Source organism: Notolabrus celidotus, chromosome 14, assembly GCF_009762535.1.
Source record: "Notolabrus celidotus isolate fNotCel1 chromosome 14, fNotCel1.pri, whole genome shotgun sequence".
NCBI classification, from domain to species: domain Eukaryota; kingdom Metazoa; phylum Chordata; class Actinopteri; order Labriformes; family Labridae; genus Notolabrus; species Notolabrus celidotus.
The window spans coordinates 13,898,224-13,926,008 of NC_048285.1; the positions used below are offsets into that span (position 1 = coordinate 13,898,224).

At 41.5% G+C, this 27,785-nt stretch overlaps 2 protein-coding genes across 27 annotated transcripts in view; both read left to right on the top strand.

Annotated features, from left to right (window-relative positions):
* trip12 (thyroid hormone receptor interactor 12) overlaps window positions 1-12,362 on the top strand; it is a 49,829-nt gene extending 37,467 nt beyond the window's left edge. For 16 of the 26 annotated variants that reach the window (XM_034700517.1, XM_034700530.1, XM_034700521.1 and 13 more), the window contains 26 exons: window positions 942-1,098; window positions 1,368-1,521; window positions 1,769-1,997; window positions 2,123-2,241; window positions 2,565-2,772; window positions 4,669-4,769; window positions 5,071-5,245; window positions 5,413-5,554; window positions 5,683-5,874; window positions 5,972-6,123; window positions 6,231-6,388; window positions 6,553-6,626; window positions 6,730-6,929; window positions 7,193-7,320; window positions 7,715-7,866; window positions 8,053-8,195; window positions 8,297-8,453; window positions 8,610-8,708; window positions 8,818-8,932; window positions 9,053-9,207; window positions 9,363-9,527; window positions 9,649-9,813; window positions 9,901-10,014; window positions 10,232-10,326; window positions 10,641-10,744; window positions 10,882-12,362. In XM_034700517.1, the coding sequence (XP_034556408.1) occupies window positions 942-1,098; window positions 1,368-1,521; window positions 1,769-1,997; window positions 2,123-2,241; window positions 2,565-2,772; window positions 4,669-4,769; window positions 5,071-5,245; window positions 5,413-5,554; window positions 5,683-5,874; window positions 5,972-6,123; window positions 6,231-6,388; window positions 6,553-6,626; window positions 6,730-6,929; window positions 7,193-7,320; window positions 7,715-7,866; window positions 8,053-8,195; window positions 8,297-8,453; window positions 8,610-8,708; window positions 8,818-8,932; window positions 9,053-9,207; window positions 9,363-9,527; window positions 9,649-9,813; window positions 9,901-10,014; window positions 10,232-10,326; window positions 10,641-10,744; window positions 10,882-11,078 (3,850 nt within the window). In that variant the 3' untranslated portion in view covers window positions 11,079-12,362. The remainder of the gene's footprint in view (window positions 1-941; window positions 1,099-1,367; window positions 1,522-1,768; window positions 1,998-2,122; window positions 2,242-2,564; window positions 2,773-4,668; window positions 4,770-5,070; window positions 5,246-5,412; window positions 5,555-5,682; window positions 5,875-5,971; window positions 6,124-6,230; window positions 6,389-6,552; window positions 6,627-6,729; window positions 6,930-7,192; window positions 7,321-7,714; window positions 7,867-8,052; window positions 8,196-8,296; window positions 8,454-8,609; window positions 8,709-8,817; window positions 8,933-9,052; window positions 9,208-9,362; window positions 9,528-9,648; window positions 9,814-9,900; window positions 10,015-10,231; window positions 10,327-10,640; window positions 10,745-10,881) is intronic. The other 10 variants (XM_034700527.1, XM_034700541.1, XM_034700528.1 and 7 more) reach the window with 2 other exon arrangements.
* Window positions 12,363-15,491: 3,129 nt separating this feature from the next.
* dner (delta/notch-like EGF repeat containing) overlaps window positions 15,492-27,785 on the top strand; it is a 68,912-nt gene continuing 56,618 nt past the window's right edge. Inside the window, exon 1 of the mRNA XM_034701953.1 lies at window positions 15,492-16,318. Within this exon, the coding sequence (XP_034557844.1) occupies window positions 15,998-16,318 (321 nt within the window). The 5' untranslated portion in view covers window positions 15,492-15,997. The remainder of the gene's footprint in view (window positions 16,319-27,785) is intronic.

Below are 27,785 nucleotides of genomic sequence, written 5' to 3' on the forward strand. Positions count from 1 at the left end.
CTAGTACTGTAGCCACCAGCAAACTGCACAGCAAAGAAAAATGTGCAGATAAAGTATAATCTGGTTTTCATGTGTCTCGTAATGATGGCCGTACTGATTCTCCCGAGGTCCAGGACTCTGTAGTTATCTCCAAATTTAGAGAATTGGTCCCATTTAGTTAAGGTATCAGGTATAAATCATTTTATTTATTTAAAAATTACTATTTTATTGTGTCTGTTGTGAATGGTCCACCACACCCACATTTTCAGCTGTCCATATTAACCGTTAACACTCTAGCCTTAAAATGAGCAAACTTAGCTGTTCTAACTCACATTAAGAAGAACATTTCCAAGGATGGAGAAGTTAAACAAGGTGAACAGGACCCCATGAATCACTGCAGCACCTAATTGAGTTTTTCTGCCTCGTCACTCTGAGAGTCTGTGACATTTTTCTTTTTCATTTTTCACTCTTAAACCTCCCTTCATCCCAAACCTTGGCTCTGTTGAGTGATAATGTCGTGTGTCATCTTCAGTTTTGTAGAGGATTTTGTCATAGCTCATAGATTTGTGTCTTTAACCTCTCCTGTCATGTCATACAGAGCTACATATTAATTAGATTTGTGTGTTTGTCACATAGACTACATGCAGCCCACAACTATAGAAGTTCATCAGTGCTGCAGTATAGCGGAAATAGCTGTTTGTAAATGTATGAAAAAAGATGTGAACAGGCACAATATTAAGTGGTTTAAAGAAGAGCTAATGATTTCACATTACCTTCAATTTGAGTCTAAATGTCACCTTTAAATATTGACACAAATGTTACCACTTCACTCTGACCTTGAGGCACATTTAAGTTTGTTTTGCCTCCTTAGACAATGAGACATACAATCTTTTAAGTTTTCACTTGCTGATATGGATTAAGTGTAATTATGTAGCTTGCTGACACAACTCTTCCTCCCCCAGTGAGCTGATGCCCTGCCTGCCCAGAGAGGGCATCTTTGCAGTCGATGTGATGCTGAAGAAGGGCAGCGCCCAGACGACCGAGGGAGCGATCTGGCAGTGGAGGGATGACCGAGGACTGTGGCATCCTTATAACCGCATTGACAGCCGCATCATTGAGGTAAAAAGAATACAGCTCATCATTGTATCATTTAGCTTTGAGAGATTATGTCTTCTTGGGTCAGTCTTTTTTGGGACTTCTTGTTACAGTCAATGTTTAGTTTTTTAGGGATGGGTAATGGACCCAGTTTTCTAAAAGTTGTTAGATCATTTGACGACATTTAGTCTGTTGACAGTGGGTTAGAATCTCTCCAAACATTTACACTCATAACTAATGAGGCTTATCCATATAACATTAACTTTGTGTGTGGTGATTATGCTGCCCTGCAGACAGCCCACCAGAACGGGGAGGATGAGATTAGTTTGTCAACCCTGGGCCGTGTGTACACAATTGACTTCAACTCTATGCAGCAGATCAATGAAGACACTGGGACAGCTCGCGGTATCCAGAGGAAACCAAACCCTCTGGCAAACCCCAATACAGGTAATACAAGAACGTGCAAACACACACATTTACTGAGTACTTTGTTTAGTCTTAAAGGAGAACCAGAAACATTTTGTGTGTTGATACTTTAATCAGACTTGTGGATTTGTGTTGATGTAGAGACTACAGCAACTTTTTTATCTGGGACACAGAAGTCTGTCAGTTGTTCAAACTAACATGTACAACACAGCCTCTTCTTCCTCTGCCTGCTGTAAACTAACCCGAGCGGCTCACCGTCTGTCCACAGGGAGTCACCAGGAAGTCAGACGAGAAGACGCACGAGCCCAGTTAATGAAGGAGGACCCTGAGCTGGCAAAGTGCTTTATCAAAACTCTCTTCGGGGTCTTGTATGAGGTGTACAGCTCATCTGCTGGCCCTGCTGTCAGACACAAGTGCCTTAGAGCCATCCTCAGGATCATCTACTTTGCTGATGCAGAGCTGCTGAAGGATGTGCTGAGGAACCATGCTGTGTCCAGGTAACAGTCCCTGTGCTGTCACCGTCTTTTAAGTTTAGTAAAAAATAAAAAACAGCTTCAGAAGGTCATTTTTCAGCAAGTTTTTGTGTTGACTTGACTTAACTATGTTGTGTTTCTTTTTGCAGTCACATTGCCTCCATGCTATCCAGCCAGGACCTGAAGATTGTAGTGGGGTCTCTACAGATGGCTGAGATCCTTATGCAGAAGCTGCCTGATGTCTTCAGTGTCTACTTCAGACGAGAAGGTAGAATATAAAACCATGGAAAACTTATTTCCCATCATGTCTGCTAGATAGAGAAAAATTAACTACATTCTAAACCCAAGCAACTCCTGAAATGCGAATAGATATACTTGACAGATAGAGTATTGTGAATTTGTAATAGATCATTAACTATTACTGTAAGGTCATGCTGAGAAGGGACATTTTATAGCTTAAAGCACTCCATGTGTGAGTACCAGAAGGGTTATTGGTTCTGACGAATAGATGAAGAGATAATGTGTTGAGGTGAATAAAAAAATGTGTCTTATGTTGGTTTGTAACGTCTGTTCTTCTCCTTCGTTCTCAAGGTGTGATGCACCAGGTGAAGAACCTCTCTGAGTCCGAGAGCTTTCTGGTCACCAGTCCCCCTAAGGCTTGCCAGAGCGGAACAGCCAGCCTGTGCACCACCACTATCAGCACTGCATCCACTACATCTGCTAATAATGCAACTCCTGATCTGGGCTCACCCAGCTTCCAGCACAGCATGGACGACTCACTGGACCTCAGCCCACAGGGGTGAGTGTGGCTTTGGTTTGGCTGTTTACAGAAGTTTCTTTCAAATAAATTCCAAACCCAGGACCAAATTTAGTGTCACGCTGAAAATAGGCTTAGACAGACAAACCGCACTCCCATCTGTCAAACCATCTAAAACAGCTGGAGCTAATTTTGTTGTCAGACAGCTCATTTCAGAGATTGTTTTTGGAACTGAAAATGTAAAGACACCAGACATTATTAGTGTTAATCCAGTATTCATAAACCCTTCTGTTAATTTATATGCAACACTTTGCCTAAAAGAGTTGCGTAAAATGTTGATAAAAACAGATTTTGATGGTTTGCAAATCATTTAAACCCAGTGTTTACTCTAAAAATAGTGCAAAAACAACATTTCAACTTTGTAACGTAAAAAATGCGTTGTTTGAAAAGTATTGGCTTATTTTAAATATCATACCAGCAACACATTTAAAAGCATTTTTTACAAGGACAACAAAACGCTGAAAAACACAAAGGGCATTCCAGAGAGGCTGAGTCTCTTAAAGGTTGAGAGAAGAATAGGTTTACCACTCTGTGAGAAACCTTGGAAGTAAAACATTCAGCAACTTCAGATTTTTTTAAATTATTATTATTACTATTATTACAAAAATTATATAACAGCAACACAACTCTGACTGGACTAGGTCTAACACACACACTGGCACACAAACTGAAAAAGAAAAACAAACAAACATGTGATAACCTAAACCAGGAAAAGACTTGGGGACAAGGGGTGGAGCGTACATATTGCTGAGTGCATAGATAAAGAGGGAGAAAATGGGAAAAAAATTGATACATTCAAGTTCATTCAAAATTGATGGGGTTTAAAACTCAAGTATCAATATGAGTCATCAATACTGGACTGTATTTAGGGTAGAGGGTATAGACATCTTAAATGTTTCTTATCATAAAAGCAAAGAATTTGGCAATTTCATCATCTACTGTACATATAGCAGAAAAGATATAAAGAAACTGGAGAAATATATGTAAAAAAAAAAAAAAAAAAAAAAAAGAAGAGACAAAGCCTAAAAGTAATACTGCATGGTCATGATCTACGGGTCCTTAGGTGGCACCGCATTAAAAACTCACTTGACTCTGTAGTGGAAGTCACTGCATGGGCTCTAATTCACTTCCAAAAACAGTGCACCAACAAAACCACTGCAACAACAAATGCAGGTCAAACCTGAACCATGCACAGAGGAAACTGTTTAAACATGACCCACAAATGCGGGCGACTTCTCTGTGCACGAGTCCTTATAAGATGGACTGAGGTGAAGTGTAGAACTGTCCTGTGGTCTGACAAATCAAGATTTGACATTCTTTTTGGAAATCATGGACGTCCTCTGCTCTAAAGAGGAGATGGACACATCCATTATCAGGGACTAAAAACATATGGCGCATCATGAAACAAAAAATATGGTGACCCAAGCTGTAGTAAATCAGTCAGGAGTGGGACATGTCCCTTTCAGAATTCCAGAAGCTGCTCTCCGAGGTTCTCAAATATTTACTGTGTTGTTAAAAGAAGAGGTGAAGCAACACAATGGTAAACATGCTCCTGTTGCATTACTATTGCAACAACATGTCATCAGTAGGGTAGAAATAACCTGTGTCAAGATCTAAGTTGTGAAATGTGTTGCTGACATAGAACATAATGTTAAAACTGATTTTTTTTTTTTGTCTTTGTTTATTTTTAATGAAAGAAAGGGTTGCGATTATTTGCAGACCATCAAAATGTATCTATCAACAGTTTATACAGATTTTCAGCACTTTTGGAATTGGGGTTGTATTTTAATGTAAATAGGTTGTTATTTATACTAATACGCAAATTGATTCTTTTTGTATGTCAGCAAGCTTCTTATGTATTTATTTTTCCTCACTAAGGCGGTTAAGTGATGTCCTGAAGAGGAAACGGTTACCTAAACGAGGGCCCAGAAGGCCCAAATACTCTCCCCCAAGAGATGATGATAAAGGAGACAATCAGGGTGAGTTGTGATGCTAAAGATTACCAATGGACACATTTTTTGGGGGCCAGTGTTTTATTGTTTTTTCCAATACTACATGGATTTCTAATGTCCAATGAGCAATAAACAAGTAATGTATTTATTCAAGATGGGCTGCAGATTATGTTGGTGTTCAGTAAAATTTGGTTAAGTGAAGCAAGTTGATCCTTGATTACTTGAAACATATTTGAGCGGTTTTAAGTTGAAATGACTCTGTGGTCGTGCATTGTTTTTAAGCTCACAGGTAACACTTGACTAATCTACCTCTTTGGATTCTTTGCAGCTAAAAGCCCTACCAGTACTCAGTCACCAAAATCCTCCTTCCTGGCCAGTCTTAACCCCAAGACCTGGGGCAAGCTGGGTGCTCAGACAAACAATGCTAACTCAGAGCCCTCTCGCACGGCTGGGGTGAGCGGCCTTGCAAGGGCACCTCCCAAGGATTCAATTTCAAATAACAGGTAACATTACTGGAGTCATTGAAGAACGATTCTCACTTTTCAAACCCTTAAAATCCAAGTAATGCTGTTTTTCTTGAGATTGAAAGTCTCCAAGCAGAATGGTCAGTTACTGGCTAAATGATTAATGTATGGAGTGCTCTTTGTAATCTGTGATTTTTCTCTTGCAGAGACAAAATTAAGGCCTGGATCAAAGAACAGGCCACTAAGTTTGTGGAGCGCTACTTCAATTCTGAAAATGTGGATGGTAGCAACCCTGCACTGAATGTACTCCAGAGACTTTGCACAGCCACTGAGCAGCTTAACCTGCAGGTAACACATACTAGAAACTCTTAACTAATTGAAGGGACTGTCCTTATAGTATACATTGTTTCTGTAATTGATAGAGCTGGTAACATCAGTTCTGGTTTTTGGATATCTCTTGTTTCCCGTTCTCCCAGGTGGACGGTGGCATGGAGTGCTTGGTGGAAATCTCCAGTATTGTATCAGAATCGGATGTGTCATCGTTTGAAATCCAGCACAGTGGGCTGGTCAAGCAGCTCCTGGTCTACCTGACCTCCAACAGTGACAGGGACTTGCTCAGCCGGGATGTGCGGCTCAAGAGGTTCCTCCACGTGTTCACAGGCTGTCCGGTGAGGGACTACACTGTCTGTTTTATGACTTTGCCAATCAAATACTTCCAGACTGTAACCTTTTTCTTTTTTTCTCCTGTTTGCTTCTCCTCTACAGGTTCCAGGTATGGAGCCTGTAGGGCGTCTGGACCCAGCAGAGAACGGGCCTTACCTGGCCCTGGTGCACAAAATGAACAGCTGCCTGAGCCAGATGGAGCAGTTCCCTGTCAAAGTGCATGATTTCCCAAGTGGTAACGGCAATGGCAGCAGGTCAGTGGGTTTATTTAGACTACAATAACTTTATACTTGCACACTCAGGTACTGTTGAACTGCTATGTAAACATCTTTAAAACTGTTTTTCCAATTTGTCACTACAGGGGCTCTCAGGCACTGAAATTCTTCAACACACACCAGCTCAAGTGTCAGCTGCAGAGACACCCAGATTGCACTAACGTTAAACAGTGGAAAGGCGGCCCTGTGAAGATAGACCCCCTGGCCCTGGTGCAAGCCATTGAGAGATATCTTGTTGTCAGAGGTGAGGGACTGTTTTATCACTTCTGGGGAGGATGTAAATCACCATGGTTGACAGAGAGGGGAACACCTGCAGCTATTTGCCTGTAGGGTAGCGTTACATGTGGGCTGTGTTGGGTATTTGTTTGTCTTGTTAAAACATTCTTACCTTTAAATCTTGTCTCCCAGGGTACGGCCGAATCAGAGAAGAGGACGAAGACAGTGACGATGATGGTTCAGATGATGAAATTGATGAATCACTGGTATGTCATTTTGTTTAAGCCAGGTTAACTGTTTTTATCTGTATCTGTAGTATGAATAAACTGCACATATGGTGCCTAACTTTGTCACCTTCTGGTTTCACAGGCGGCACAGTTCTTGAATTCTGGCAGTGTGCGTCACAGACTACAGTTCTACATAGGTGACCACCTGCTGCCATACAACATGACAGTATACCAGGCTGTGCGGCAGTACAGTCTTCAAGCAGAAGAAGAAAGGGAGTCGACGGACGATGAGGCAAACCCACTGGGGCGAGCTGGCATCTGGACCAAAACGCACACAATATGGTAAAAAAGCATTTATATTTCAAACCTGATTTTGAATGCACACAGCAGAGATGTCTTTAGCTTACAAGATTCAAACCACATCCTTAAAAAAAGGTTGAGGTGCAAGACACATCACATAGTCACCGAAGGGTATTTAAAACCAAAAGTGTCCCCTTTAAAAGTGAGTCTTACAGCAAGAGTGACATCGAGTAATTGTGCAAAAGCTGAAGTACATGCTGATTGAAGCACAAGGACAAACAAAATGTGTGGTCTCGTTCTGACAGGTATAAACCTGTGAGAGAGGATGAGGACGGCAGCAAAGACGCTGTGGGTGGAAAGAGGGGCCGAGCCCAGACTGCTCCCACCAAAACCTCACCTCGCAACGCCAAGAAGCAGGACGAGCTGTGGCATGGTGAGAATCAAACCGTGAACTCTTGTGTATCAGCAGTTTTAAGGAAGGAGGTGTTATGTAACCCCGACCTGGGGTCCGGGCCCCCCTCGGAGAGGCATCAGAGATCCCAAGGGGGGCTCAAGGTTGTCAAAATTTGATTTATACATATTAACTTAAATCCTGATAACACACTTATGCAACCGTTTGTATAATATATTTTATTTCGTGCTCACTTCTTTTGGTAAGAACATTTAAATAGATGTTAATTTTAACAGCAGTGCATCACTTTCTTTCTGTGAGCGTCCCCGGCGGGGGGGATCAGCCTCTCTAAGATACAACACAAAGACTCCAAGGAGAAAAGGTTGGGAACTGCTGCACTCCTCATCACACTGCTCTTCTTTCTCTTCCGCTCCAGATGGTGTGTGTCCCAGTGTCCTGAATCCCTTAGAGACATACCTCACTTCGGAGCCACCGGAGAATATAACTTTTGATGACCCCTCTTTGGAGGTCAACCTGCTGCTGAGGGTTCTGCACTCCATCAGTAGATACTGGTTCTACTTGTACGAAGTAAGTCTCTCAAAGAATGACAAGAGGAAGAGGGTTTGTTTCCATCAAAGATTCCTTGGTTTCTCTCTTTAAAGACTTGTAGATGTTATGACGTGTTGTAAAAGTTCTGGATTCTTCTGAAAAACAAATGTTTCAAGATAGCTATGGCATAAAATGAAACATACACATGCTTTGTTTGTTTTGCAGAATGCTGTGTGTAAGGAAATCATCTCCACCAGTGAGTTTATAAACAGTAAGCTGACAGCCAAAGCTAACCGTCAGCTACAAGACCCGTTGGTCATCATGACGGGGAACATCCCCACTTGGCTCATTGAGCTTGGAAAGACCTGGTAAATACTTTGTCAACAAAAACATCCTCAGTGTTGACATATTTGACCAGTTTGACTTGTTTCTCACATGTGATATTCTCTCTCTCTCTCTTTCTCTGCAGCCCCTTCTTCTTCCCCTTTGACACCCGGCAGATGTTATTCTATGTAACTGCCTTCGATCGCGACAGAGCCATGCAGCGCCTGCTGGACACAAACCCAGAGATCAACCAATCAGATTCTCAGGACAGCAGAGTGGCACCACGTCTTGACAGGAAGAAGGTGCAGTGTGATGTCATGTTTAACTTGAATGTGGAAGTTATCATACGTCTGTCAGTGATTTAGATCTGAATTAATTCAAACCAAAATGATTGATTGTTTACATTTTGAAGACATCAAACTTAATATCCTCTCTTCTCTTTGCTTTCCTGCTTTCAGAGGACGATAAACCGCGACGAGCTCTTAAAACAGGCTGAGTCTGTGATGCAGGATCTCGGCAGCTCCAGGGCTATGTTGGAGATTCAGTACGAGAACGAGGTACAGGAAGCATGATTCTTTTCATTCCAGTGACTCGTGCAGCAATGCATTAGAAGCCTCCAAGTTTTTATGAGAGAGAAATGAAAATCAAACTTAAATCTTCTTTCAGGTGGGCACAGGTCTCGGACCCACCCTCGAGTTTTACGCCCTGGTGTCTCAGGAGCTCCAGCGAGCTGATCTGGGCCTGTGGAGGGGCGAAGAGGTCACACTGGCCAATCCTAAAGGTACTGTATTTTGTTCTTCAGCTTTAATGTTTGTATGTATTTGTCGAGGGCTTATATGTGTGATGGTGTTGTGATTTTGTCTGACTTAGTCTCATGGTACTTGTGTCTCTGCTCACACAGGAAGCCAAGAGGGAACTAAGTACATGTTCAGCTCCAGAGGACTGTTCGCTGTCCCCTTCGGCAGGACAACCAAACCAGCACACATAGCCAAAATAAAAATGAAGTTCCGTTTCCTAGGAAAGTTAATGGCTAAAGCCATCATGGACTTCAGACTGGTAACTTCCCTATTTCTGTTAACTGACTCGTAGAAGACATTCAAGATACTTTGCAGCTTTTCAAACAATCATAGAATCATTTTTATGATCTTTTCTGCTGTTTTTGTTTGTGTTTTTTTTTTCCCCTGACTGACTCTCAAACCTCTCTCCTCCAGCTGGACCTGCCCCTGGGACTGCCATTTTACAAGTGGATGCTACGGCATGAGATGTCTATAAGCTCCCATGACCTGGTCAACATTGACCCCGGAGTGGCCAAGTCCATTCAGCACTTGGAGGACATACTCCGCCAGAAGAAGAGACTGGAGCAGGACCGGTCACAGGTGACGCACAGCTAGGAGGACTTCTGTGGTCCTGGAGTTATACGTTCACATAGAAACACAAGTGTCCTTTACTGTTACTCCTCTTGTCTCCATGTCAACCTTTTTCTTTTCCCTGTGACAGACAAGGGAGACCCTGCAGCAGGCACTTGAGAGCCTGAACATGAACGGCTGCTCAGTGGAGGACCTGGGCTTGGACTTCACCCTTCCCGGATTCCCGAACATTGAGCTGAAAAAGGGCGGCAAAGACGTCCCAGTCACAATCTACAACCTTGAGGAGTACCTCAGGGTATGTAACACACATTCTCTGTCTCATCAGTTTGTCTGTGCCAGTGCTCTTCTAGTTATGCTAATGTTTGCTTCTCTCTTCCTCCAGTTGGTGGTGTACTGGACTCTAAATGAAGGAGTGTCCAGACAATTTGAGTCTTTTAGGGAAGGGTTTGAGTCAGTCTTCCCCCTGCATCACCTGCAGTATTTCTATCCAGAGGAGGTAAGGCCATTTTCTTCTTTTTATTCTTCTTCTTCTCAGTCATTGTTATTTACAGTAAGTGCACCAGCAGCCACATCAACTGTTAAGTGATCTATAAAAAAATCATTGTGAACAATTGAGAAGACATTACACACACTAGGGCTTTGATGTTTGGTCATTTCCCCATTATTTTTCTCTCCTTTAATTCTTCCTCTTCTCTCTTCTTCCCTCCCTGTAGCTGGACCAGTTGCTGTGTGGCAGTAAATCAGAGACGTGGGACGTCAAGACACTGATGGAGTGCTGTCGACCCGACCACGGCTACACACATGACAGGTGAGAACAACAAACCATGACAGTCATGACATTTGCAAGAGGACAGAACCTCCTGGTAATACCAACAGAAACACAAACAGCCCTGTTGTTGTATGTGTATCAAGAGTCTACCTGCAGTGACTCTACATATGTCTGTTATTCAGTGGCCATTTATCCTCTGATCTGCAGTGCTGATGTCTTAATGGTTAATTTCACCAGTCTACCTCCACTCTATACAGTGTGCAATATATTAAAATACATGCCATCTTTTAACATCTTCTATAACATCTTTTAAAAACAAGTTTGATGCTTATTTCATCCCTATGTTTCTGCAGCCGTGCCGTGCGGTTCCTGTTTGAGGTGTTGAGCAGCTTCGATGCCGAGCAGCAGAGACTCTTCCTTCAGTTTGTCACAGGGAGCCCCAGACTGCCCGTCGGAGGTGAGTCACCTCACTAAGAAGCGAGTCCAATGTTGTCAAACAGTCATATGGAAGCCTCCCTGACCTACAATCATCAACTATTAGAGATGTGGTTCATATCTTTACCTGACACCTTGCGACTCTCTCTTCTGTCTCAGGTTTCCGGAGCTTGAATCCCCCTCTGACGATCGTGAGGAAGACATTCGAGTCAACAGAGAACCCGGACGACTTCCTCCCCTCAGTCATGACCTGTGTCAACTACCTGAAGCTGCCTGACTACTCCAGCATAGAGACCATGCGAGAGAAACTGTTGATTGCGGCCCGCGAAGGCCAGCAGTCTTTCCACCTTTCCTGATCTCTCCACATCTCACATTAAAATGCCTTCTACAGCGACTGATGAAATCATGACTTCCTTCTTAGTTTTTTTGTAATCACATACATCAAGGCTACGTGTACAGCCTTCTTGTTAGAGAAAGCAGCTTGCAGAAAAATTAAGACTTTAAATATATATTTGCTGCCCCTGTCTCTCAAAAAAAGTATAAAAAAAAAAAAAATGGAAGGGTGTTCCATGACTCACAGAACTTAAAATATAAAAAAGAGAGTCAAACTTATATCAGTAGTTCAGTAATGTTAAAAAAGATGAAAACATCTGGGTGACATTTTAAATTGCATTGCTATGTGATATTTAAAAAAGGGACGTCTCCTCTCCTGAGTGGTGGACAGCGTCAAAGGGTGTTGGGGAGGACGGGCTGGGAGGGAGGGAGGGAGGGGGGCGGGGTCCATCGAGCAAGCTAGGTTTACTTTAGCTCCAAAGATCATTTGTACAGACAAATTTGCAGACTTTGCTCATTCTACACATTTGATAGAATAGCTCTTTGTTCTCATGTCTCTTCCCCTCAGTTTGTCTGTTCGCATTTTCTTCTGTATTATATCGGCCCCAGTTTGTGTGTTGCATTTTGGTTCGGCTTTCTCCCCGTGTGTCTTTTTTGCTTAAAGTTGTGGAAACGAGAGTTGCAGTTGGTTGAATGCGGGTAGTGATGAGCGCATATTATCTTATTTTTTTCCTCCCCTCTACCCGAGTTGAGATTGTGTTCTGGCCTCCTTTATTCTAGAGAGCTTCAGCTCAAATGAAGAGTTGTAACCAATGTGTTGATCAGGTAAATTTGTTTTGCTCTTATTTTGATAGAGTTTAGTGTCTTTCTGTTGGGCCCTACTGGATGTGTAGGGTTTTCTTGGTAGACCAAGCTCTGAGCAACCCTCAACACATAATGTAGCTGGGCACAAAATTTGGCTGGTCGCATTTTATCGTTTCATGGCCAGATAGCATTTCAAGTTCATTTATGGAATAAAGTTTATATGCAGTTTCACACCCTGTTTGAGGTGGGAATGTCTGCTTTACTTTTTTTAATTTTCTATATTGTCTTTATTTCTTGCTGTAGTTGATTATTATTATTTTTTTCTTTGCACTGCTGGCTTGGAACAAACCGTGGTGTGCACCTGCAGTCTGTGGCCAGGGGAGGGCGCCACTGTATGTTCTCCTGGCCCAATCGTTCATGTGCTGGTTTCTAAGATCTGCAATAATTTACTGCATCAGGTTCATGTTTTTACCTGAACATAAATAAAGTAACTGTTTGACTCATCTTTGTTAATTGTTTTATTTATCCATCCCTCCATCTCTTTGACGTGTTGTGTTTATAAATCCTTCACAGCAGGTTTCAGTGGAGTCTCCAAGGCCTGCATGCTGTGTTTCATTGTGCTACAAACTGACTGCTCGAGTGAAAGCTGGCAGATTCATTGCACCATAAAAGGAATCATTATGGAAATAGGGAAAGTTGAAGCCAGAGTTTAAGGCCGACATCGAACAATCTTAGGGCTTGATTGATCTGTAAACATCACTCTTGTTAAAATGTATGCAGTCCCTTCATCGAAGTAATCACAAGTTGTAGACTTTACTTCAAACTTTAAGATTCTTGTAGGGTCAAGGAATGCTCAAATATCTGCTTCTTTATATTTAAACCACATGGAAGCTGGTTCTTGTCTGTAATGCACTTTGTAAATCTTCACTTTTGTCAGTCTGAACAATTCATGTATTCTGTTTCGTTTATACCTTGTATATATCCATAAGTCTAAAGGGAACTCAATAACTCAAACTCTATAGAAGCAAATGTCCTGACTCGGTTAAAGGTGGATTTATGGCTTTTAAAAGTCCTTTGTACAGAAGGAGTTCATTTGCAAAAACAGATAACTCAGTTTTTATAATTTTTCAAAAAACATATTTCTTTTTGATATAGATTCTTAAAGTTACATCTTTGAGATACCTCTAGCTAGTAAAGTCATTTTGATTTAGTCAAAGCCACCCAACTTCAGTTGAATGATAATACTAAAAGCTAGTAATTGAAATAGTATGTTTTTGAAACATGTTTTAAATTTTTTAAAAGTGAGTTAACTGTTTTTGCAAATTTACTATGATCAGATATACCTCAACAATTTAGACTACTGTGAAAAAATGTTTAACTCTTCATTAAAACAGTAAATACCATGTATCTCTTGGTCTAATCCAGTACACACAACCACAATCATAAGGACAACTGCTGACTTGACAGTTGTCCCGAAGACAGGTAATAAAATCGTGATACTATAGCTTGTCCCCCCAAAAAAACAGAAAAGTAACAATCAACAAAAACATACATATCTTATTATTTATTTAAATTAGGAGGGATTATTACCAATGATCAACCCCTTCACGTACTGTCTTACTGTCCCGCCGGACGCAGAATCACAACCGATCTTGTCTTAACCGAAATGAACCCTTTGATCACTCTATTCATCTCAGAACTTCTTCCCAAGGATTTAGACTAACACATTGAGTCTTTTCTGTGTCGAGTCACAGCCCGAAGCTGGCTCAGACCTCTTGACACTGCCTCAGGGTGCCCATATGACCAACATCTAATAGATCCAATATCTGCTTTATTCCATAAGGCCATACCTTGTCAGAAAATATCCAATTTAAAATATGAAATTAAACAAACATAAGTATGAAAACATAAAATATTTTAAAATATAAGGTTAAGAAAGAAAGTAAGATTTGTTAAAATATTTCATTAAAACTCTTGTTAAAAGAAATTAAAATAAAAACCTTAGAATGTATCAAAAATGTTAAAAGTTTGTGGTTAAAGAGATAAAAACTGAGGTTGAAAAATATATTTAACTCTTCATTAAAACAGTATAAATACCATGTATCTCTTGGTCTAATCCAGTACACGCAACCACAATCATAAGGAAAACTACTGACTTTACAGTTGTCCAGATAACTAGAAGCGTGTCCCCTCTCTCCTCTGTCTGCCTATCACTTTAACCCTTCCTGTCCCATTAAAGTTACTAACCATAGAGCTTCCTGGGAGTCCCTGAGCTCCCTTGTCTTGTAGGTTCCTCTAAATCACTGCCCAAGAAAGCCTGCTGCTGTGGACATGCCAGACTCCAGCTGCTACAATTACTACAATCCGTCTGCTCCCTATCATCTCTCTCTCTTCTTCTCCCTCTATCCCTCTTTTAAACCCCAACTCGGTCGAGGGAGATGGCTGTCTAGCATGAGTATGGTTCTACTTGAGGTTTCTGCCTGTTAATAGGAAGTTCTTCCCTTGCAGCTGGAACAGTGTGGTCTGTTTTAAAAGTGCCTTGAGTAAGGTCTTGTTAACATTTGTTGTGATTTGGTGCTATATACATAAATATTACTTAATTGATTGATTGATTGATTGATTAAATAAATACAATCGACACCCTCCACAAAGAGGGTAAGCCACAGAATGCCATTGAAGAAAAGACTGGAATAAATTGAAAGTTCCCTGCAAAGAAAAATAATGATAGGAAAAGGTGCACAGGCAGCAGGGACAGCTGCAGACTTGAGAGGATTGTTAAGAAGGTTGATTGAAGAACTTGGGAGAGCTTCACAAGGAGAGTACTGAGACTGGTGTCAGTGCATCAAGAGCCACCTCTCACAGGAAAAGGGCCACAGCAATCCAAATATCCAGCCACTCCTGAACCACAGACAACATTAGAAGCCTCTTATTTGGGCTAAGGAGAAAAAGAAGTGGACAGTTGCTCAGTCTCCATGGTCCTGTTTTTAAATGAAAGTACATTTTGAATTTCATTTGGAAATCAAGGTCCTAGAGTCTGGAGTATTCAGTATTCAGTATTCATATTCCTCACTGTTTACACCCCATTTTCAGGCTCCTTCTTTAAAGGTGTAAACCAAAATCAAATGTAGGAGACTCAAAGAAGGAGTAAAGTCTTAAAGTCCTTGAAAATTCATATATTACTCAGCAAAATAAAAAAAACATGGCCACCCATCTCAAGATTTCTTACATAAACATTACGTTTTTCTACTCTCATGTCAACGTATTAAGTCATCACCTCAGCTGTCACATACGTTTTAAGAAGCAGGATGAACTTTGACCTCTGGGACGGCACCATCCATGTTCCATGTTGAGTGTTTTATAATACGTTATGAAGAGTCTTGTGCAGCAGCATGAGTCTGCTGTTTTCAGACTTCAGAGTGCATCACCTCCCCCTGTGGTAACACCGCCTGTTATCACTGGGAAGCAGCTAATCTTATGGCAAAGCTGATGAAGATTTTCTCCTCCTCCTCTGTCTTCCCCAAACTTCACCCTCCCTCCCTCCCTCCCTCCTTGAACACCCGGCTTCAAGGAGAGGTTATTGATGATGAGACTCTCAATGAGGCGAGTGCAGAGCTCCTCTTTCACTCTGCACTGATGTGTATGTGTGTGTGAGAGAGAAGGCGCCGGGAATGAGGAAGAGAGTGTGTGTGTGTGTGTGTGTGTGTGTGTGTGTGTGTGTGTGTGTGTGTGTGTGTGTGTGTGTGTGTGTGTGTGTGTGTGAAGGTGCTGGATGGAGGGTGTGTGTGTGAAGGGGGGAGTGTCGTCAGCGTTCATCGTCACTGTGACTCGGAGACAGGAGAGCGCCCTCCCCTTCTCCTCCTCCCGCATCCATACCTTTCTCTTCGTCAGCCTCCACACCAGCAGCCAGTCTGCTCTCAGTTGATCTTCCTGCACACAGCTCTCCTCCTCCTCTCTTTCTCTCTCTCTCTCTCTCTCTCTCTTTCTTACACACACGCACGCACACACACACACACACACACATAGACACTTCAGCTGCTGCACAGACCCAGCTGATTGAGCTGTAAGGAAGGGGAGGAAATACATCCAATAGAGAAAAGAAAAGAAAAAGAAGAAGAGGAGACAGAGTAAGAGGATCAGGATGAGGATGAGTGTGAGCCATTGTCCCACACAGACTGTTGTACGGAGCTGCACGCCCCCCCTGCTTCTCCTCCTCCTGCTCCTGAGCAGCAGCAGCAGCAGCAGCATCGGCGCTGTCCCCTCAACCTTCCAGCTGGCCCCGGACACCCCGGCCCCTGCTGAGCCCACCCCTACCCAGGCTACCCCTCGTCCAGACCCCTGTGAGGGGAGACCCTGCCTCAACGGGGGCTACTGCCTTGCCCTCCCCTCTGTCGGTAGGCCAGAGGACACCTGGGAGTACACCTGTACCTGCAGCCAGGGCTTCACTGGACAAAACTGTGAGGTACAGACATGCTTCTATAATTTAAAACAAAGGATTAATACTGAGCAGTCTGATTTGTTGGAGCTTCATTTCTTGAGTTCGCCTGGAATCAGACACAGAGTTAGTGTAGCAGAGGACTGAGAGTTTGCAGATGTAAAGATTGTTTGTGTTCATTTTGTTGCTCAAGCTACATCAGTCACAACTACAGTGAGTAGAGAAAAATGCTTATAGTTTGTGTTTTCATGACTTAAGAATTTAATTTAATTTGCTTTATTTCAATATGAGTAGTTGTAAAGCAGCTATTTCAGCTTGATGCTTCTTTTATCCTGTGTTGAGCTCAATAGAGTGGGTTTCTTGGATGGATGTCAGTCTCACCACCGGTCACCTTCCTGCATCTTTCCGCTGAAACCTTCAATGATTCCCTTTTCTTTTTTTTTTTTGATGGATGTGTGTAATAAACCCCACATCTTATACAGCAGATCATGGTGTGTGCTCTTGCTCCCTGCTGTTGGATGGTTTTCTTAAAGGGAGCATGTGCTGTCAATGAGGAGAGATCGAAACGAGTGCTGCGTTGCTGTGGCAACAGGAGGGGAGAGCAGCGGCAGTGAAATGCAAGTGTAGACTGGAGATATGTGTGTGTGTGGGTGACCATGTACTGTGAGGACTGTTCGGTATTTTGGACGCATTGCTTTCTCGGCAACATCTTTTGAATTTGTTTGTTACATCTGCTCAAACCATAAGAACAGCCTAGTTACACATCAACTTATTTATTTGCTGCCCTCTAATGTACAGGAATAAAAAGACAAGTGAGGGACATTCAGATCACAAATAGGATTCTGATGATCCTGCCAAAATAATTCTGCATTCATTAGTCAAAACATCTGGACAGGCATGAATAAATGCTGCTCTGGTGCAGCCTCGACATCATCCAAAATTCTTAAAGCTACTTATGTCCATCGCAGTGATGCTGATGCTGATGTCCTGCCTTTGCTTCCTGTCTCTACCAGCTCTTGTCCCATGCGATGCACCCGATAAGTCTTGAACAATTTTTTTCCCATTCAGTGACTCTTTATTGTGTCTTGATTTGTAGAAATGTATTGATATGATTGCAGATTTTCAACTTTCCTCTTTGTACTCTGTCCTTCAGTTGTGTTTTTGTGCTTTCTACAAAATTTCAGGACAGTAGGACCACATTTTTAGTAAATTCCTAAAAAAAGAAAAGTATAACTAGGGTCTTTTTATGTAAGATAGGGCAGGATTTTTATTTTGTATCACATTACTGGTGGAAGAACTCATTTCCGTCAGTTGAAAAAAAGTGTATTTGTGCTTAAAAAAATAAAAAATAAAGCCAAGGACGATGCCTGATTGAGATTAATGTCCCTGAAGTTGAACCGCATACCTTTCTTCTTCCTTTTACACTTCTTTCTACCCAAGGACATTTGAATCATTGGTGCAGCCCTCTTTTACTTTAATTTAGCGCTGTATTGATCTCCACATAAACCTGCTCTTTTGCTGGATTGCATAGAATTCATTTAAGCTTTACAATAAACGGACTGTGGCCGAGCCTCTGTGGCAGTAGGCTCAGTCTGCAGCCGGGCCTGTGAGTCATACAGGGGTGAGAGAGAGCAGCAGCAGCATCACAGAATGAGTCTGCTGCAGCATCACAGAGAGAAACAATGGCAAGGTGACTGGGTGAGTTTTAGCAGAATCACCAACAGGTGGCAGCCATGTTCCCCCTGGTGTTTGCATGTGGATATACTCACTCTGTCCTAGCTTATCTTGTGTTTGAATGTGAGTTTGTATGACAGTGGAAGGTAACGTAGAAGACTGACGACCTTAAGCTTAGCATTTAGCTACAGTTAGGATCTGTATCTCCTTGGCTGTCCTGGTTTCATGTCTCAGAATAGACAGTAGCTGCAGCTTGTTTCCCCTGCAGCCTGCTTCACTGCACACTAACCACAGAGGACGATGTTGTCACACAGCCTGAGCTGAGGCCGGACTTCACATGCACAAGGAAAATGTTCAGTATTTTCATGCAGGAAGACAGAGAACACATTTCTCCTTGAGCATGCTGCCCACATTTCCTCTGCTGTGAAATCCTGAAACAACAACATCCATCCACTCCAGCTTCATCCCTTTCATGCACCAAATATCAGGTCCAGCACGGACCCAGTGCCGGGCCCAGGGGTGGAATCAATGATTTTTGGCCTGCTCCACTCTCACTGGTTGTTTCTTTTCCATGGAAACTAGAGCATCAGTCAATTGAGATTTGGTAAATGACCTGATTGGCTGAGCACGTTGCTGGTTTACTTTCTTTGTCCTCTGCATGCGTCACAACGCAGATGGTCCAGTAAGGACAGAGAGGGAGAGACAGAAGAAACAGAAAGAGACAGAAGGAGGGAGAAAGGATGAGTTGGAGAAAAAAAGACAAGCAGGGATTAAAGAGAGTGAAAGAGAGAATGAGCAGGAAGCACAATGAGAGTGAAGGGGGGAAACTATCTTTGTAAAGAGAGTAAAGTCTTGGTTTTGGAGCTTAGTGAAGAATTACTGTTATGAACCAGTGTCATGTTCTCACCCTCCTCTCTCCCTCTGTCTTCTTTTATCTCAAATTCTGTGTCAAACCTGCGGCGCCTTTCACAAAGCAGGATTAGCACAAAAACCCACGCTAAGTCTGTAAAAGTAAACTTGAACAGTAGGTTAAGGATTAAAATGGTGTCACGCCTGTTGATTTCAGGATATTTCACAATTTTTTTTAAAAACTTATTTGACAAAAGTTGCTAATCCTGCTTTGTGACTCACCCCTTCTAGCTGTGTTTTTACTCTGCAGGAATTGAACCAGCCTAATGCAAACCACAGCTGCGGGCATTGGGGGAAAACAAACCCACTGTAGTCGACTAACTGGCTGAGTTTTAATATAAGCCTGCACCTTTTCCTGGACGGCAGCCTGTAAGCTGTCTTATTGGAATTTACCAGCCTTTCTCTTAGTTATTAGTTTCTCAGCCTCAAGCTTATCCATTATTAAAAGGCCTGTTGTGAGCCCTGATGGATTTGGTAACTTGCTCCAAAACACAATGAGGCTGTGGCAGGGAAAACAGTCGTCCATCATGAAGTCCTCTGAGCTCTTATTGTGTTACTCAGCCATTCAGGGATATGAAAGCAGTGGTTTATGGCAGGATTTTCAGTCTCAAGTTAGGTTTATGGCCTGAGCATTATGAACACAAGGTGTGTTTTTTCATTTTGCTGTTATTTGGAGAGGGGATGTGGGACTGGAGGTGGAGAAAGGTGGGATATCTCTAAGAAGCACAGAAGTAATTTAGCTGTTTCTGCAGATAGTTCTGCCTGGATTTAATAAGCTCACATGGAGCATGTCAGAGCTGTGCAGGCTTGGAAGCTTTTTCATCCTTGTGCTGATTTTTTTTTTTAGATCTCCACTTTTCTGTCTCTCAACATGTAAAGCTGCTTTCACAACTTCAAGCTTTTCTGTTTCACTGTTTGATGAACAAAACTTAAGTCTTGAGGCTTCTGTCTGGGATTTTTAAAGTTACTGATTTTTTACCAAACACATTTATAAACTTACATGCAATTCTCACGTAGATGGGCCGATCAATCAAACTCTTCAGTTTTCCGGGAAAAAAATTAAAGCTCCTGTGGTGTTTTTAGCTCCCTCTGTTACACCTTTGCTGGTTTTGTCCTGTACATGTGTAAGTAGTATGTTCTGACAAAAAGTCTCATCCTGCTGTCTTTTAACAGTGACATGTATCACTCACTGGCAATATTTGCTGTGGAGGAAGTGACTAGCGGGTTTCTTAAAGCTGGGGTTGGTAGTCACGGAAAACCAGCATGAATTCGAATGTAACATTTCCTCAGGACTCTGTCTAACCCCTCCCCTCGGAGCTCCTCCAAAACGACGCCCCCGCTCACATACACGAGTGCCGCTGCTTCACGACCATATGATCGTGACTGATTCAAAACAATCCTCAGCACATCGTTTGTGATTTGCACTATGTCAGCTCACGTCTCACTCAGTGGTAAGAAAACACCAAACATTATCATAGTGAAAGTTAAAACACAAACAAACATGGAATGTACGGGCAGGAGGCCGGCAAAATGGCAGGACCGGATTTGATTGGTGTCATAATTTGGCTCCCAAAGACAGGGATTGGTTGATGTTTTCCCAGGTTTACTCCGGCTTTAGATAGTGGCTGTTTTTCACTCTTTCTGTTTTCCCCAGCTTTAAGTGTGCTGTAAATCGTCTCATCTGACTCCTACCCCCTCACAGCTGTTGCAGTCATTAAAAATTACAATATAGAAACAGTCAGTCTTGTCATTGACAATCTTATTTGCTTTTTTACACCATAAATACACATCAATGTTAATTTAATTTGATTCATAACCAGTCAAAAACTCCTCACAGGGCTTTAAGCCAAGTAAGCAGATTGCTAACTCAGCCTGGCACATGGAAACAAGGCAATAGTTAGCCTCACTCAGCCCAAGGGCTATAAAATGTGCCTGTCAGCTATTTTGAAGGTGCTATTTTAAAATGTCTTTATGTATGCCTACTTGGCAGAAATGTGTTCACTTGTAAGTGTTAATAATTATGTTTTTCAATCAGTATTGTAAGGTTTTAACATAGATTGTTTACTACAAGGACGTAGCCTCAGTGATGTCACCAGTTGGTTCCTGAAGCAAAGTTGTGACACCTATTGTTGGTGGACACCATGTTGGAAAACCTAACTTTGGGTCAACCTAACTCCAGGCACGGAAGTGAAGTCGAGGTTGTCGTTTAGCCTCCTAGCTAACAGCTCCAATATGCCTGCTTGTCAGCCATGCCTCTAATGATGCAAAACCCGTAATTGTATCTTCTGAACTACTAAGTTCTAAAAAAATTCCCCCTGTATGGTGTGTGCGGTTAGAGAAATGAGCTATAAAGACAAAAAAACGTTTTTTTTTTGTACCTGGCTGTAAACAAGATCAATATTACTGCGAAGATAGACTTTTTTGAATGGGTGTACAAAGGTTGATTTCGACCAAGAGTTCCAGGGTCTTTTAGCCCCCAGAACTACTTTACCCAGAACTAAATGGTTCCTCTGCCCCCATTGTTGTCTGCGTTTTGACCGCGGGCTGAAGTCCTGGGTTAGATTGTGCAAATCAGGCCAGTGACGTATGGAGAATTTTTTTTTATATTAAATAGAATGTTGAAATCTTAATAAATAACTAAACTAGTCTGCATTCCCAGGAACTCCCTCTGTGTTTCAGCAACTGTGTTAACTCCACAAACACTGTTATGTTCAGCCAAAAGTCCCAGGACCTTTGAAAAGTACCACCCCCAAATCAGGGGCTTTTCAGGGGGAGATTAACAACCCTTTAACTAAATTTTGACCCTGGTTCCTCCGGTCGCAACACATGTAGTTCAGGGGTTAAGTCCCTAGTTCAGGGGTAAAGTTCATGCAGTCGAAAAACGCCATAAGAGGTACGTCCAGAGCCAGCCTCAAACTGAACAATTGATGAACTATAGTTTTTGGCACTTTTGCATGGCCAGAGGTTGCTGCTTGGGTTTTAAGAGAATTAGTTATGGGACTATGTCTTGGCTAAGAATCCTAATATCTTTCAATCTTCACTGGTTGACTGGCAGTTTGTCAGTTTAACAACAGATTCGAGGAGGTCAATTACCAGGCAAAGAAAAGTACCAATTAGCATGCTACAAGGAGGTAGATTTTTCCTCTTGGATGGACGGATCAAGGTAATCTTAGATAAGCTAAACTGAGCTAACTGGCACTGATTCAAACTTCAAATTTGATTACAAGATCTAACAGTTAAATCTTGTTTGTAGTAAAACAAAAAGTATATTAACGAAAAAATGTTATGCTTTAGCTTAGCCCGGTTTGTCTGCTGATATGTCTTTGAGCTATGCTTTGATTACTCTGCTACCTTAGCTTCATATTCACCGTGCAAACATACTAGCAATATCACTTTGTCATTTTACTTAAAAAACGCACAATAGCTTATTTCTTAAAATTATCTAATGTCTGCTTGTTTCTTTATACTGTGTCATCTGCAGGAATAATGCCAGTGTCAAATCAGAGATGTTGTCCCTTTCATTCAGTTTGATCAAAGCTAATTGAAAAAGCTAACACAGGGTGATGATTTGTTTCTTTGGCTTTTCTGCATGTGTTATGAATCTGCAAAGGTGACAACATTTTGACATTTAATTAATGAATCAAAACCAGACGAACTAAAGCTAAATTGGAACAGGACGCCTGTTCAATTATCTCACACTTAACTTAGGCCATCTATTATTTTCCCAAGACTCTGTAACAAACTAACAATGTAATTTAGAGAGAAAGACAATTCATTCATTAAAGACAAAATATATGATCTGTTCCAGAGTTAAAACCGAGCACAAGCTGTTGACAAACGCAGTCACAAAAAACTTGCACCCCCCTGACAGGACTTATAGTAAGCAGACAAAGCTTAGTCCTGAAGCTGTTTGGTTTTAATTCTCTCTCTCTCTCTCTCTCTCTCTCTCTCTCTCTCTCTCTCTCTCTCTCTCTCTCTCTCTCTCTCTCTGTGTGTGTGTGTGTGTGTGTGTGTGTGTGTGTGTGTGTGTGTGTGAGTGTGAGTGTGGTGGTCAGCTCTTGTCTCCCCTGGCCATTCACTCTGCTGCAGCAGATACAGCCTGAGCCGCATCCAATTAAGCTGAGCTCAAAGCTCATCACCAGCCTTTGGTGTCTTTGATATCCCACGCTTGTTAGTCAGAGGGAAGATCAACGCTTAGAGGAATATGTTTCTATGAACCCTGTGTGTGTACATTTGTGTCAATGGACTCTCCCTGCCTTTCTGTACAGAGGGACTTCTTTTCATCTCTCTATTTGGTGAAACACTTCCGTTAAACTCAGCGGCCACTGAATTGTGTCTTGGCTCTGAAGATGTCCTTATAGCTCTGGATGGTGTTCCCCTGAAAGACACTTTCAGCTCCTAACAGAGTTGGTCTTTAGGTATGAAATCCAGCACAGCTTATGTATAGCCAAGGATTAGTTTCACTATAAGTGTAAGATTATTCAATTTCAATTACACAAAGTGTTATAAAACTTCCAAATCCTTATATTTCAGATATTGGGAAGAAAAGCATGAATGATTACATGTTGATGATTATAGCTGGGAGTGAAAGTGATTGAAGGAGAGTGAGATCAAACTCATTACAAAAACCAATTACAAAGAACAATGCACACTTAATGTCTGTTTAACTGTGCCAGTTCACTGCTCATTCCTGATGGGTCGGTTTGACATGATCTACATCAGAAGATCATTTGTCTTCTTGTAGTAGAGTAGTAGCATGTTGTCTAATCTTGTACTGTTGTTCATTGTAGATACAGGATTGTCATAGTTTGTATAAAAGATAATACAGGAGCATCTCAAAAAGTTACAATACTGTGAAAAAATCTTCTTCATTTATTTAGTTTAGTTTATTCACACATCATCACAAATATACATCTATATATATTCAGTAAACATTTCACAAAGGTTGAATGTGTGGAAAGGGGTGACCCCAAGGAAGCTATTTAAAGCTTTTAATAGGGGGCCCAATTTCCCACAAATAAAGTGGCAACAGACAAGATACCACAACAACAACATACTAACAGACATATAACAAACACACAACACACATTCCCAATATTGTGGTTACATACATAAATTAGTGGGTGCATTGATGTGATCGGTACATTAATCCTAAATTTCCAGAAGTTGTAATTTCAGCTTTTTCTTGAAGATGGAGATGGAATGTGACATTCTTAACCCATTGTCAAGCTCATTGTGACCCTCTGCTTACAATGCTAAAGCTGAAACATTTTAACCTACGTTTTTTTTCCAGTAATTAGATTTTTATTTCTGGTGACACGTGTGTGCATAGGTAGGTAAAGTCAGTATTAAAGTCAATAAGGCCTTCTTTCAATCATTCTGTATCTGTAAAAGTATCTGCATTTGTACACCCAACACTTGGTTTGAGCTCCTTTACCCTCCACACCCATGTTGCATGGTGTGGAGCTGATCAGCCTGTGGCTCTGCTGAGGTGTTGTTGAAGCCCAGGTTACCTTGAAAACAGCCTTCAGCTTGTCTGTGTGTTCCCATTTCTCATGTTTCTCATCTTCTGCTTATAGATTATCCGTGGGGTTAAGGCGAGTTGGCTGGTTGGACATGCACACAATATATTGTGGTCAGCAAACAATTTGGTAGGAGCTTTGGCGTTGTGGGCAGGTGCTAAGTCCTGCTGGAAAATGAAATCTGCATAAAGCCTGTCAGCAGATGGAAGAGGGAAGTGCTCTAATAATCTCATGGTAGATGGCTATGTTGACATTGGATTTGATAAAACGCAGTAAGCCAGCACCAGAAGATGACATAGCGCCCCAAACCATCACAGACTGCAGTAACACCTTGAAATCTTTGGTGGCTCTTGATGAACTGACACCAGCCTCAGTCCTCTCCTTGTGAAGCTCTCTCAAGTTCTTGAATCATCTATTCTTGACAATCCTCTCAAGGCTCCAGTCATGTTTCGATACAGGGCTCTGCAAACAACTGGCCTTTTCAGGAATGACCTTCTGGGGCTTACCCTCCCTGAAGAGGATGTCAGTGATTGCCTTGGACAACTGTCAAGTAAGCTGTTTTCCCCATGATTGTGGTTGAGTGTACTTAACTAGAGATACACAGTATTTATACCGTTTGAATAGTGATTTAATCAAATAAAATTTTACAGTCAAATATAAAAAAATAAAAAAAAGGTTTTTAACCCTTCTTTTATGTTGCGGGTCAAACCGACCCTTTTAAAAGTCTATTTTAGGCAATATATGCCTTCCAAACCAGCTAAATACAGCATAAAAATCTGGGCAGCATGTGACAGAAGAGGAGTCATGTTAATTCATCAATATCACTTCATAAAAAATAAAAAAATTCAAAATAAAATAAACAAAAATCTATGTCATATAAAACTATTGCATTTATATTTAGGGCTTTCCAATGTACATTAAAAAAGTGTTTAAAATCAATTTTAATGAAAATCGAGTTGTCCTCATTGAACCATGATCTGTGAGAATTAAAGAACACCAATGGACCAAATCTTAATTGAAATGGTTAGAAATGGAGCTAAAAATTAGATTAAATAAAATGTGTATTAGGATTTTTTTGTGTTCTGACGCTTTTGGATAATTGAATATGCCCCGGGTCAAATGAACCCAGGAACATTATTGCTGTTCCAGAGAAACAAACATAACAGGAAGGTTAACTATAGGCCATTAATATCTAAATTAAAATAGAAAAAAAGCATTAAACATTTTAGTTAAATTTAGTACAATCTGTCCAGAATATATTACATTTTCAGGTGGGGGAAAAAAGCAAAATTTTTTAGTTGCATCTGGCAGTTTCAGAGGCAATTAAAAACTTTGTCTAGCCACAGAACATATGAATGTTAGAAATATGAGATTTTTGCCATCTTGGAAAAATGATAGTAAACAGCAGCAATCTGTTTCACCGCTGCTCAAGGGAACATGTAAATCCTCTTGTAATCAGTTAGTGATGGTTTGTTGTAAGCAGGGATATTACTTTGGTTACAGGCTGCTTATAACCCTGCTGCTTCCTTTGATACAGCAGCTATCCATCATCAGAAAGACGTTCTCCTTTGAGCTATTATCACTGAGCTATTCCTACTACTCATGTTGATGTTCTTAGATGTTATGAGGCGGGCGTGCTGCCTTTGAACAGTGGGGCTTGAGGCCAATCACTTTGGTCATTTCCATATCATACATTACCTGGCCGTTTGATGTGTGTGTGGAGTAAGGAGGTGCTGATATGATGGGTTGGTGAGGCCTCATACATATGGATGTTGCAGGAGATGGTCTGCACAGGTCATGAGTGGCTCAACACCAGGTGCTTATGCTCTGGGTATTGATTGCTTCAGCCATGTACGGGCCGACTCTGATTGAAAGTCATATATTATAGTTTCACTTTATGTCTTCGACCAGGGAGAGTTGGTCAGCAGAATTTGAAATTTGTGTTTTATATGGAATAGATGTTCATATTTCAGCGACTCAGGCAGTGAGGTATGAAGAATAGTAATATCTGGCCCTCACTGAAATACCTAAAAAATCATCAAAAGGATTCCTGTTAATTTTTTTACCGAAAGCCATGGTTTCAAGAGGAAGAATTCTATAGACCAGTGATCCCCAAACTGTCAAACTGAGACGTTTTCTTGAAATTCTCTGAAAATGTTGTGCAAATCTTGCAAATAAATGACAGGAATTCACTTGAATGAAAGTTGTGCACAATCTCATTGTGATCAGGTGGAGCAAGCAGGGCTGAACAGTGCTGTTTGTCTATATGGAGCTGTGGACACCAATATTATGCCCACACAGGAGGGCATACGACAGAGGTGCAAATGATGGCTGCCTTGGTCGCCTGCGTGTGTTTGAAATATTGGCTGTGAATGTCCCTTAAAATTAGAGCAGTGCAGTCACAAGATGCTTTATCCACATGAGTAGTAGAGGCAGTGTGTGCACAGAAGGGATGTGATTGGGTGCATTGTCTACATCTGTAGGATGTGTCTTTGTCACTGCATGGTGAAGATTACAAACTTGCCTGTCAAAATGGTTTGGGATGGATAAGTTCAATTTTAGAAGTAACCTGCAGGAATGGAAACAAGTCCTGGAGCTATTTGTATGTGGAAGAAAATGTTGGAGAAATAAAAAGGGGATGGTGCTAATGGTGTGTTCTGTACACATGTCATCAGTCACTTTAGCTGGCTACAGGATTGTGTTAGTCACCAGGCCACTGAGACCCAGAGTTAACAGTAACCTTATCAGTGTCTGCTGTTTGCATCCCACACATCTGCTAACTGCCTGAGCTCTAATGTGCCCTCTAGAGGTCTCCTCTAGTAACACTTGTGGTGCATGGCAAAGCATGTGAACAGTTATTTACATGCATGAACAGGATTCTGACCATTATGCGGCCAGTTGTGTATGCTAAGGTTAAAAACAGTATGTGTATCCTCTTCCTAAGAAAGCTGCTAGCAAGGATATCAACTCATTTCTAAATAGCAAATCTGACTGTGTTACAATTCCCATTAACCGTGAAAACAAATGTTGCCTGCATTAATTAACAACAGGACAGCTGAAGTCATTAAAAAAACATTATTCAGTGACAAAGCAGCAGAGAATTAATCCTGAAGAAAGCTAAATCTCGGTTAGCAACAGTTATAAAAATATCAAATCCTTGCTGTGTCTCATCTCTGCTTCCTTCTGTTTTTGATTCTTGTTTCCTCAAATAGTCCAGTGAGTTGTCACATTTCTGCATCACTCCTGACTGCTCCCATATCTGCAGCCCATATTTCTTATTTTATCACCACCACTCATCATGAAGAGGGCTCTTAGCTCCGTGTCATTGGCTCTCTAATTTTCCTTGAGTATAGCAAAGAAACTTCCCTCTCTGTCCTGGATAGAGAAGA